The sequence below is a fragment of the Neoarius graeffei genome, chromosome 5 (genome assembly GCF_027579695.1).
Source record: "Neoarius graeffei isolate fNeoGra1 chromosome 5, fNeoGra1.pri, whole genome shotgun sequence".
NCBI lineage: Eukaryota > Metazoa > Chordata > Actinopteri > Siluriformes > Ariidae > Neoarius > Neoarius graeffei.
Genome location: NC_083573.1, coordinates 53,954,544 through 53,967,145, shown reverse-complemented (window position 1 = coordinate 53,967,145; position 12,602 = coordinate 53,954,544). Strand labels below are relative to the sequence as shown.

The window sequence follows — 12,602 nt, the reverse complement described above, 5'->3', positions numbered from 1 at the left end:
GCTGGGTCTAGGCGAAGAGGCTGGAATGGAATAAAAGAAATATCAATGGCATAAGTGTTAGTACCTTCTGCCTCACTTGTCCACTCAAGTGCAAAAATGAGGCGTGAACAGTATAGCTGGAGGTCTGGGCTGTGAGTGATCTTACAGTAGCAGCAGAGTGTGTCCACGAGCACCTGGTACCATCACACACGTTAAAGGAAGACGGTTTGCACCTTGATTTGCTACAGAATATACTTTCACTTTAGTGAGACCAAGAGTATTCGTTAAATCACTGTTGCCCCTTTTCCACCAAAGCAGTTCCAGGGCTGGTTCGGGGCCAGTGCTTAGTTTGGAACCGGGTTTTCTGTTTCCACTGACAAAGAACTGGCTCTGGGGCCAGAAAAACCGGTTCCAGACTAGCACCAACTCTTTGCTGGGCCAGAGGAAAGAACTGCTTTCGTCAGCGGGGGGGCGGGGTTGTTAAGACCAACAACAATAACAAGACCGCGGAAGATCGCCATTTTTAAGTGACAAGAAGCAGCAGCTGTACAAACGCGAAGTCATCCATTATTATTGTTGTTGTTGTTGCTGCTGCTTCTTCCGTGGTTTTTTTGCATCGATATTCGCGCCAAGGTTTATACAAACGTAGCGACGTAACTGACGTATACAGCGACGTAATGACGTGGCTTCCCTTAGCACCGTGAGCTATGGAAAAGCAAACTGGTTCTCAGCTGGCTCGCAAGTTGAACGAGTTGTGAACCAGCACCAGCACTGGCCCCGAACCAGCCCTGGAACTGATTTGGTGGAAAAGGGGTATGTGTGAAGCAAATATGTGCTGTGGAGAGCAAGAGACACAAATTAAATAAGTTTATGATGAAGTTGTGAAAACAGATTTATATTGCAAGTATAGTGCATGGTATTTCAAGCAGGGCCAGTGCATATATAACAGCAAACTAGGCAGTTTCCTAGAGTGGCACTTGTGCATGGATGGTTACATTTACCAACACTATCATCCACCTATTTCATCGCAAAGTATGTCATTTTACCAAGCTTTCTATGAGTGCACTCTGAAAGCACATTAAATGGCTAAGAAGACAGTCAACACCAGTGGTTAATCTGTAAAAAAATTAAACAGCGGACTGGTTGGAGGTATAGCTACATACTGTTTTGCCTAGAGCATGAGAATAGAATGCGCCAGCCCTGATTACAAGACTATACAATGAACTACAGAAAGTATTCTAAGCACTTCGGGTCATTAAATGCTTCTCACAAAACGATTTTCTTTCCTCTTTTTTCAATATCTAAATAGGACAGCACCCATTTCAGAGAATATTTACGTTACAAAAATTTACGGGCTAGGGTAATCACTGAAAAAATTACTTTTTTAAACAGATCTTTATACAGTGTTTAAGTTAAGACTTGGCACTAGGTCAACTTCACAGTGTATATAATAAAGGAATTAGATTATATGCTACAATATACTGTATTTCTCCATTAGGACAACAGCTAACAGCATAGAAAGAGTTCTGGGTTTGTGCTTTTGTGTCACTGTGACAACTTTTTCATGCAGTGTAAGAAATGGTGTCGTCCAGAGCTCAAAACACACCAGCAAACTGTACATGTGTGGGCAAATATAGTGAACACCTCATATATGGACCTTGTGTTTGATGCATAAACCGTGAAAAGGCATTATGTGCTGGCTACTCTTTAAATGCTGGGGTGGTGGAAGTGCCCTTGTAGAAAATGGTCCTGGTGTTATCTGGGCTGTTCCCTCTTTCAGGGATTAGGATCATATTGCTTTTCCTTCGCAGTGTTGAGTCGTGACTCTCTGGGCCACTCTCACTGCTCTCTATAGGGGTGACCCGGATGGTGGAGACAGTTAGATGAGGGTGCTGATCTCCTACTGAGCTGGCTAGAGTGGAAATAGAGGAGACAGCAGGAACTGTTGGGATCGTTTGGACTGTGACATGTATCGGAGCACCAGAGTTGCTTCTCTTTCTGTCTGTGGAGCCATAGCTGTCCTTAAGCGATTCACAATTTTCTGAGTCTCGGTTGAGGTCATTGAGCTCGAAAGACTGTTTTAAGCTACTCTGAGACTTCCAGGTCCAGAAGGTGGTGCCATCAGTAGAGTGGGCATGAACCAAGGGCCGTCCATTCTCTGGATGCGCCTCAACCCTAACAATGGAACCCTGGGTGGTGACCCCTGAACCGGGCTCCTCACTTAGGCTCTTATGACGGTGCAGGGGTGCAGTGGAACTGGTGTGGCTACTGCTCTCAGAACTGCTGGAGCCTGTGGGCAACAGGCCATGCTGTTTGGACATGCCAATTGCTGGCACAATGCGTGGTTGTCCATTGACATTCTTTTCCATGCTTTTCAGCCACTTGTCCCGTACACTACCTCTAGGTGAAGTACTCATGCCTTCCTGAGTCTCCTCTGGAATGTGCACCAGTTGGGAAGAACCTGGCCTGGACTGAATAGACACTCGTGTACCTCCAGCTATACCACAAGGATTGCTGGGTAAAGTGCTGCTTCCAGTGGCCAGTTTGAGACATGACCCTGCCGGACCTTGCTGTTCCCCGTTAATGCCAACTGTGGAAGGTTCTGAGCTACAGCGAGTCTCCATGCTGCTGGTGGAACAATGGCCTATGGCAGTCTCCAGAGCCTGCACGGAATGCTTTCGATTGTCGTTCTTACTCTTCCACTGTGACAACAACTGCTTGGAACGGCTAGAGTCAATGGATGAATGGACCATTCCATTTCGCCTTGCGCCATCATCCATGGTTGGTGGGTGAATCCGTGGCAGAGTGTTACTAAAGGTCACCATGCTCTCCTTATCTATGGGACTGTTCGGCCGTGGGACTTCAATATCTGCGCTGGATCTCTTCAGGTTGGTAAGGGATCTAGTATGCCGGGTTTGAAGATTACGGTGAAGGAGGCCATCCGAGTGTGAGGAGGAAATGCCCTCACTACTGCTACAGCTTTTAGCAGGCAGATGGTGGCCAACATGCTGACCCAGCTCACCCAGGGACCTAACACAATCTCGAACTTGAGGTTGATTCTTCATCTTCTCCTGACTGGGTTGGAAATTCCCAACAGCATGCAGACCCTACCATGATCAGAGAGGTGAGTATTAAAATGACACATTACAGTACAAAAATACAAATCTATATGTAATAATGTCATATGAAACACCAAGTGCACACATGGTGTATTTTAACAGTAAGGGACTGGAACTGATTATAGGAAGAAAGAACTCACTAAATAAATAGCAATGCCTCCTCCAAGGAGAAATCCCAGGTAGACATCAATGGCATGGTTCTTGTGCTGAATAATCCGTGTTAGGCCACATATGATGGCACTAATGATGAAGGAGAAGACCAGTAGGGGCTTCAGAAGCCTAGATGAGTCTGTTAGAGTGCTGTTGAAATACATCTAAGCAGAAACAAACACACTCTCATTAAAGAGTCACCTTTACATTTATACCCTGTCCACACTAGGGATTTTGTACCGATACGATACTACTTTCGTACCGCAACACCTGTCCACACTAGCAACTATACCGGTACAGTATCGGTACTGTAGCGCTTCGCTGTAGTGTGGACAGATGAAGCGGTTCTGTATCGATACAAATATAATGCGCATGCGCAAAGTCACACACCTCAATCGATGTCTTCGCTGAATAAAATAGTGAAGAATGGAGATTCGTTTTCTTTGTTTCTTTCTCAACTGCCTTGCGCGTTTTATACGATTCGACTGAATAAATGACCACCAGAAATACAGACTGTACATTGACAACAAAAAGCGCACACGTTGTTTCATCCGCCATCTTCTCGGAAGGAAGTTACTCGGTAACCACGGAAACATTTCGCGCACGCACATTTCAACTACCGTGAAAGAAAACCGCAAACATTTCTCACTAGCGTGGACAGATGCACTAAGCTGTACCGGTATACTTTGCATCGATACAGTTATACCACTATCGTACCGGTATATATGTGAACACAGCATTAGTTTAGTTTTGGCATCAATCTCACACCAAGTTGTTATGTTTCCTTAGATGTACATAATACAGAAATATATTTAGACTTAGGTGGATGATTTTGATACACGGCAAGAAGAAGCCACTTAACATATAGACCCCTTTCACATGACGTCACCGCGCCGCGAGATTTTGTTAGGCGCCATATTAGAAGACCAAGTACATGCACTCACAATATAAAACAAAGTACGAGCGAGAGTAAAGTGACACGATGGATGATAAGTCTGGTTATGTGAGTACATTACCAGTTGCAGAAAGGGCACGGTATGTGGAGAAACTGGCTGTGACTGATGGGTTTGACCCATATGATAAGACTCGGGGCAAGGGAGAATGGAAACATAAGGAGGACTGGACACCAATTCTGCCATCTGTTTGCTACCCAGACATTGTAAACTATTTGTTGTTTACACCCAGTGCCTACACTCAGTGTTCGAACTATGCCGATATTTTCGGGGGGCCCCTTTTTTTCCCTTGGGGGTGTGTGTGCTTGCGCTTGTCTCGGAGCGCGGATCTCCAAACACATGAGAAGCCTATCTTACGCACATATCACGTGGACTCCACACCTCCACACACGCATCGCGTCTGAAGTCATAACTCATCAGGGGAAATTGTGTCCGCATTGGCATGTTCAAAAAACAACCTCGCGTCACGCAAGGAAAAAAAAAACAGTCAGGCTACTCAACAACCAACCTGGCAGCAGCAGTCGTTGTCATATCGGTTTATTTTATCTTTGATGTAAACACAACACTTCGGATATGCAAATGCTTCCCGTTACACACGATTGCTATGTCAATAAACATCATTTTGCCAATATTTTAGAGACCCCCCAACATTTCCCAAATCATGTTTTCAAGGGATCTCATGTCTGTTTCAGGGGATCTCGGATCCCCCGAGTACCCCCGTAGTTCGAACACTGCCTACACTGCTGATGACTTGAAGGCCTACAAAGGGCTACAGGCTTACAATTATGTTGTTAGCGGCTTGGTTTGTGATATTACAGCTGTTATTAAGAATAACCTACACATAGTTATGGCCAAGGTAATCTTGTTGATATTTATCTTTTAATAATATATCTTTTCAGTTGAAAAATTAATACTTTTTGTTACTATTAAGGTATCCATAATTTAAGTTAATTTATCCAAATTATACATATGATATATGCCTACACAACAACTATGCTTTATTTATATAATAGGAGGGAGAGCAAGCTCCAAACCATCCTAAATTATTATTATTATTAAATTGTAGAAGTCTGGGAGGCTTGCTCCTCATCCAGTTATCAACTTGGGGCCACTTTAGCATGTTTTAAATCTGAATTTCTTGCGTTTGCTTACCTCAAAGTGTCCACAGATCATGCACAGACTTATCCATTATATCCACAGTTTTTTGCCAAGTCTCACACAGGTTTCTTTCAAGTCTACTGTTGGGCCAATAAATCATAAATACAACAGCTCAGATTTGTTTGTTTAAGTCGTTTGCCACTCCACTTTATTCTTGTGGGTTCACATACCGCTGCCGTTATTATCCCCTTATCACGAGTTTGTTGGTCGTCCAAAATGGCGCAGGGTCTGTTTACTTCCGGTTTCGGGTGACGTCAGTGAAAGGGGCCTATATGATGAATGAAATGGTGTGGTAATATGTCCAATATCATGTAATGCCATTGCCTTGTATTGATTTTATTGATCAGATCTCTAATCCAAGTTGTGCATCAACATTCACTCACATCCTCAGCGCGCACACACACACACACACACACACACACACACACACACACACACACAGAGCTCTCTACTCCTCCCTAAACACTGAATCTCAAACACTTAGGCAGCTATAATGTCAAGCAAACACTTTCAGTCACCTTCACATTTATAAAGTTCAAAATTTTATAAGTTTTAAATATACTGTACTGCCTGAGTGACAGTAACATATATTTATCATGTTAGATGTTTACACAGCACTAAGACTGGATGATTAAATATTTCATACATCAAAGCTGTGCGCATTGCCTCTGTGCAGTGGATCAGACTGAATTTATAAAGCATTTATATGATAATGAGGTTAACTTGAGTAGACATGATACGTGGCATGGATGTGACAGCTACTCACAGAAACGTAGACAGCAGCAAAGGATGCCAAGGTTGCATGCTGGGAAGGGAACGATTTTCTGAAAAATGAGGAGAACCCAAATCAGACAGAACATTTTTATTTATTAAAATAAATTATTTTTAAATCAAAATAAATATTCACCATTTGAAAACAAATGCAGGGAACACTTATTACCTGTACTCTGCACAAACTGTGCATTCAATATAGTTTCATTAAGCCCAGGTTCAAATGCATCTTCCTTAAAAAAAAAACCCTCTTGCCTCAGCAATATTATCTAGCAACATTATCTAACAGTCAGCCGCTGTATATATTCAGATGAAAGTGAAAAACAGTCAGTGCATTTACATGCACATCCAAATCGAGCTACTGTCGGTAATCGAGCTAAGGGTCCCAGCAGGGGTGCCAGAGAAATCCAATCCTACATGCACACAAGGAAATCGAGCTATTGTGTGAGGTACATTGTGCACCCGAGCCACAGGTGGCGCTACACGCCCCATCGTGTTGGTACACTTCCGGTTGTCGTCATGAAGAAGAGCTATTCAAGAGTATAAACAAAGTTCTCCTTGTTCCTCCTGACCTCTTCTGCTGTTCGCTACTACTACTGTTGTCATGCCGACCGAGGCCGTCGTGTTTCCCGCTTGTGGTCTCGTCACTCGTCACTCCCGGAAGGGGCAGTGCTGAAGTAAGTAGCTCGACTACGTAGCTCGATAGGGTTTACATGCACTAAGTAGCTCGGCTACAATCGCATAATCTAGGTCGCGTAGCTCGATTACAAGAAATCCAGTTCGGTTCGATTTCAGCCGAGCTAAGGTGTTTCCATGGCATTTAGAACTTCGATTTCAGTCGAGCTACGGCAGAAATTCGATTTTCTCTATGTGCATGTAAACGCACTGACTGACAAGTGTTTGGCTGAAAGAACCTCAATCAATAGACTAAGAACCTATTGGTATAAAAACCTCAATCAACTACAAAAAAAAAAAACAGCCCTCTGAGTGCAAATCTGCCTTTGGCAAAGAAATATGCATCGTCAAGCTGTGTCTGCTGCCATGTTGTACACAGGAAGCACAATACTGCTGCCATCAGATCGACAATTACTAAAGTGAGAGCTGCTATCTGAAATGGAATCTCTCTTATTACCAGTCAGCGTCAATAAAAGTCAATGCTTGTAACAAAAATCTACACACTGTTTAATCATGGTAAACACCCCCCCTCCTTTTTTTTTCTCCCTCCCCAAGTTGATCATCTGCCCATTCCCACCCACCAACCAGGGGTGGGTTTCCCAAAAGCATCGTAGCACAAAGATCACCGTTAAATGGTAGCGCGAGCATCACAATGAACACTCTCTCTCCTAGTTAAGATGCTAAGAGGCTTTTGGGAAACCCACCCCAGATCTCCCACATCACACAACAGCTGCTAACTGGTAAGGGTGAAGTCTAACACATGGTTGCTCTGAGACATGTATAGCTAGCCAATCACATCTTTTCAAATTGTTGCTCATGCTGCATCACAGGGCAGCTTAAAGTGCATATCACGGGTAAATTCAGGAGCAAGATCAATGTAATTCTCCTATTTTATATTAAACTTTGGTCAAATATCTGTAACATTCTGCATTCTCTGCAATTTTGTTACCTTGCGCAATACCAGAAAAATTCAGCTGAAATCAAGCCATTTGAGGCGAATTGGTCCGCCTCTGAAAAAACTTGGCATTTGGATTTCCTGGGAAACATTGATTTTCGTGACGTCACGTGCGGGACGCCTCCCTCTGAATCCTACGTCAGCGCTGGTTTGTTTATGAGAAAACGACCTGGTGGTTTTCCGCAAATTTCTTCAACGTTATCACGTAATTATTAAAATGGTTAACAGATGTATCGTAGGAGGGTGTAGCAACACCAATCTTGATGGGATTAGTACTCATCGTTTTCCAAAAGACCGGACAATGAGAGAGAAATGGGAGCGCTTGGTCTACACAGGCTGTGCACTGAAACCGTGCAAAGCTCGCGCAGCCTGCTGGCGCTTCCGCAGGTGACGTCACGAATCTAGCTCCAGGCTCCCTTGGGATTTTTCCAGATGCGTTTTTTGTTATTTTATTTTTTTTCTGCTGTAGACAGATGGCCTTGTGCAAAATTACCCTTCTGGATGAGTGTGTAAAGGGACATTCTTTCATATAAAAAAAAACCCCACAAAATTGGTCTAGAATATGCACTTTAACACACGCAGAGGAAAGTCCTATCTGCCCTCTTTCACATGCATCAACTCACAGCTGTCCATAACTGGATAGTGTCGCTGTGACTGACAGGGGAGAAAGAATGTCACCCACCCAGACAGTATGGGTAATTTTTCTTCCCTTGGTACCCAGTCATAAGTGGCTATGGCATCATCAGGATAAGCATGCTGATTTTGTCTCTTGGCTTGACTTCTATTAATGTCAAAATAGCAAATAAATTACAAAAAATACTCACAATCTGGGATTTGTTATCCAGTGTTCTGTATTTAGAACAGTTTTTTCCTGAAATTTGGAAACTCTGGGTGTTTCCACTGCCTATCTCGTTTTAATGATCAGCTTCCTAAGTGATTAAAGGATAAATAAAGATACTCTGGCCCTTCAGTACACTGTAAAAAAAAATATATAATATAATATATATTTCTTTTTATATTGGTAAGCGTAGTTTGGTCGGGCAGTTGCAAAATAAGAATTTCATTACCCAATAATAAACCACTGTGTCTGTTATTGTGTATATGACAAATAAACATCTTGAATGTTGAATACACATACAGTGGGGCAAAAAAGTATTTAGTCAGCCACCAACTGTGCAAGTTCTCCCACTTAAAAAGATGAGAGAGGCCTGTAATTTTCATCATAGGTACACTTCAACTATGAGAGACAGAATGGGGGGAAAGAATCCAGGAAAACACATTGTAGGATTTTTAATGAATTAATTGGTAAATTCCTCGGTAAAATAAGTATTTGGTCACCTACAAACAAGCAAGATTTCTGGCTCTCACAGACCTGTAACAACTTCTTTAAGAGGCTCCTCTGTCCTCCACTCGTTACCTGTATTAATGGCACCTGCTTGAACTCGTTATCAGTATAAAAGACACCTGTCCACAACCTCAAACAGTCACACTCCAAACTCCTCTATGGGCAAGACCAAAGAGCGGTCAAAGGACACCAGAAACAAAATTGTAGACCTGCACCAGGCTGGGAAGACTGAATCTGCAATAGGTAAGCAGCTTGGTGTGAAGAAATCAACTGTGGGAGCAATTATTAGAAAATGGAAGACATACAAGACCACTGATAATCTCCCTCGATCTGGGGCTCCACGCAAGATCGCACCCCGTGGGGTCAAAATGATCACAAGAACGGTGAGCAAAAATCCCAGAACCACACGGGGGGAACTAGTGAATGACCTGCAGAGAGCTGGGACCAAAGTAACAAAGGCTACCATCAGTAACGCACTACGCCGCCAGGGACTCAAATCCTGCAGTGCCAGACGTGTCCCCCTGCTTAAGCCAGTACATGTCCAGGCCCGTCTGAAGTTTGCTAGAGAGCATTTGGATGATCCAGAAGAGGATTGGGAGAATGTCATATGGTCAGATGAAACCAAAATAGAACTTTTTGGTAAAAACTCAACTTGTCGTGTTTGGAGGAGAAAGAATGCTGAGTTGCATCCAAAGAACACCATACCTACTGTGAAGCATGGGGGTGGAAACATCATGCTTTGGGGCTGTTTTTCTGCAAAGAGACCAGGACGACTGATCCGTGTAAAGGAAAGAATGAATGAGGCCATGTATCGTGAGATTTTGAGTGAAAACCTCCTTCCATCAGCAAGGGCATTGAAGATGAAACATGGCTGGGTCTTTCAGCATGACAATGATCCCAAACACACCACCCGGGCAACGAAGGAGTGGCTTCGTAAGAAGCAGTTCAAGGTCCTGGAGTGGCCTAGCCAGTCTCCAGATCTCAACCCCATAGAAAATCTTTGGAGGGAGCTGAAAGTCCGTGTTGCCCAGCAACAGCCCCAAAACATCACTGCTCTAGAGGAGATCCGCATGGAGGAATGGGCCAAAATACCAGCAACAGTGTGTGAAAACCTTGTGAAGACTTACAGAAAACGTTTGACCTCTGTCAGTGCCAACAAAGGGTATATAACAAAGTATGGAGATGAACTTTTGTTATTGACCAAATACTTATTTTCCACCATAATTTGCAAATAAATTCTTTAAAAATCAGACAGACAATGTGATTTTCTGGATTTTTTTTCTCATTTTGTCTCTCATAGTTGAGCTATACCTATGATGAAAATTACAGGCCTCTCTCATCTTTTTAAGTGGGAGAACTTGCACAATTAGTGACTGACTAAATACTTTTTTTGCCCCACTGTACACATATATATATATATATATATATATATATATATATATATATATATATATGTATGTGTGTGTGTATGTAAAGTGTGTCTCTTGAATTTAAATTATTTTATCATCTTAATCCGATATTGAAATTTTGCCATGCAAAAAAAAAAATTGGCCAAGGACACTTATTTTTATTTCGACCAACATCATCAAAAATATGTTGAAAAAATCCGTGAACCTAAAGATAAAAAATGGGTGGCCCTACAAATGCACTCATTCTCCCTGCAAGCACTCTGTGAAGTGTCATCTTTTTTCCATTTCTGCTGTGTAGGAAGTGAAAAAAGTGTACTTCTTTAGACCGTTATTATTAAGCGATTCCAAGAGCTGCCAAATTCATTCTGTAAAATGATCCACTAAATCATTGTCCTAAGAACTACATACAGTTAAAGTAACCTACATAAAAGCCTTCTATATACAGGAGATTTGACATTCCGAGTGTAGATGCATTTTCAGCTTTTTCATTATTTACTGAACCTGCATTACACAAGAAAAGATCATTCACAGTACCATCACTTCCCCTGAACTTGATTAAAAGAATCATGAAAAGCTTCTTTAGGAGCCACTCTTGGACTCCAGAATCGCTCTACTTCTGCACGCATGGGCTCTCGTCTCCTTGGTGTAAAAAAAAAAAAAAAAACAGCACTGGAAATATTTAGCTCAAACGTGTGGAGAAAGCTCTAGAGATAAAGCACTCCAGTGAGGAAATATGTGGGTCATTCTGTGACAGACATCTGTGTGCTTTCAGAACTTCTGCCTGACCTTCTGTTGCACTACATATCCTGATTCATATTCCCAAAAATAAAGCAATTTTTTTGTCACAAAAGCAGCTACTTGACAATGTTTCAATTTTTTTGGTGTCCACTTCTACTCCGGTCCTACCTGCCGGCATTAATGACGGCGGTGTCAGTCCCAGAGCAGATGTCTTCCAAAATGAAAGAGTTCTCATCACAGGAGGAGTTCAGGTGTGTGTAATTGGGTTTGCAAACAGTGAGGAAGTACGGTGCTGGGTAACCTGTCGACAGCTGGATGATGTCAGTTATCAGAGCAGTGGCACAGAGACCAAACACATGAACCCCTGTAAAAAACACAAAGCGAATTATTTAATACATTTCAAGGATGATCTTACTGAGTAACTGAATAACAACGTACTGTATACTTTCTAATACTGATTAAAAATTAATGTCACTGAGTGTTGAATCATATATGTGGGTCACCTTGAGTGCAACTTACCCACAAACCTGATGGCGCGGCGGATGTAGGAGTTGAAGTTGCAGCCAGCAGCATTGATGTTGGCCTCAGCTCCAGGGCCGCTCTGAGTTTTGGACAACCAGCAGAACAGAATGCCTTCTCCAATCATTATCTGTAGACAGAAGAGCCTCAGAGTCAAGCGGTTAAGCAAGAAAGTCATCTGAGATGACACAGAGATCAAACACGCCTCTGTGGAACTCTGCCCTCTGCCTTCCTTCCTTTCAGTTTTTACCTTCATAATGAACAGGCTCTTTTATTCAATACTGCACATCAGAAGCACTTGTAAATCAAGGATTCGCCTGCCTGCCCACCCACCCGCCTGCCTACCCACCGACCCGCCTGCCTGCCTGCCTTTCTTTATGCCATCGGCATGCAGGGCACCAACAAAGGCATTGTAACCTTTGTTGCTGTTTCCGTAACAAATACCTTTTTACAGGACAGAGTTGTTAGCACTGTGCCCAACCTCCAACCTGGAAGGCCAGGGATTTTGTATTCAAGGTATCCATTCTCTAGATAAGCTGTCTGCCAGGACTGACAAGTCCTATTTACCCATTTTGATTTTGGAGTACTTCTTTTTCCTAGATGAATTGCCAACCAAGGCTACGACCTTCATCTGGCTGATTATTTAACCCATAGTTGGGACACGGTTGCTGAGAGTTAGGGCATGTCCACATGCCGGTGGGCCTGTACTCTGCATCTTTAGGACCCTTGTTGCGCCAAGATTCCCAATAGTTCAGCCTGGGTTGATAGGCCCAGTTTCCATGCACTGTCTCATGGAGACACTGTTGTAGTCTTGGTAGTGTAAAGGCTTTG

The 12,602-nt window shown here is 42.9% G+C and overlaps 1 protein-coding gene across 2 annotated transcripts in view; it reads right to left on the bottom strand.

The window, feature by feature from the left end:
• Positions 1–858: 858 nt before the first annotated feature.
• LOC132886867 (phospholipid phosphatase-related protein type 4) overlaps positions 859–12,602 on the bottom strand; it is a 42,891-nt gene continuing 31,147 nt past the window's right edge. For both annotated transcript variants that reach the window (XM_060922040.1, XM_060922041.1), the window contains exons 3-7: positions 11,772–11,901; positions 11,421–11,616; positions 6,126–6,183; positions 3,239–3,412; positions 859–3,086 (exon numbers count right to left, since the gene is read on the bottom strand). In XM_060922040.1, the coding sequence (XP_060778023.1) occupies positions 1,680–3,086; positions 3,239–3,412; positions 6,126–6,183; positions 11,421–11,616; positions 11,772–11,901 (1,965 nt within the window). In that variant the 3' untranslated portion in view covers positions 859–1,679. The remainder of the gene's footprint in view (positions 3,087–3,238; positions 3,413–6,125; positions 6,184–11,420; positions 11,617–11,771; positions 11,902–12,602) is intronic.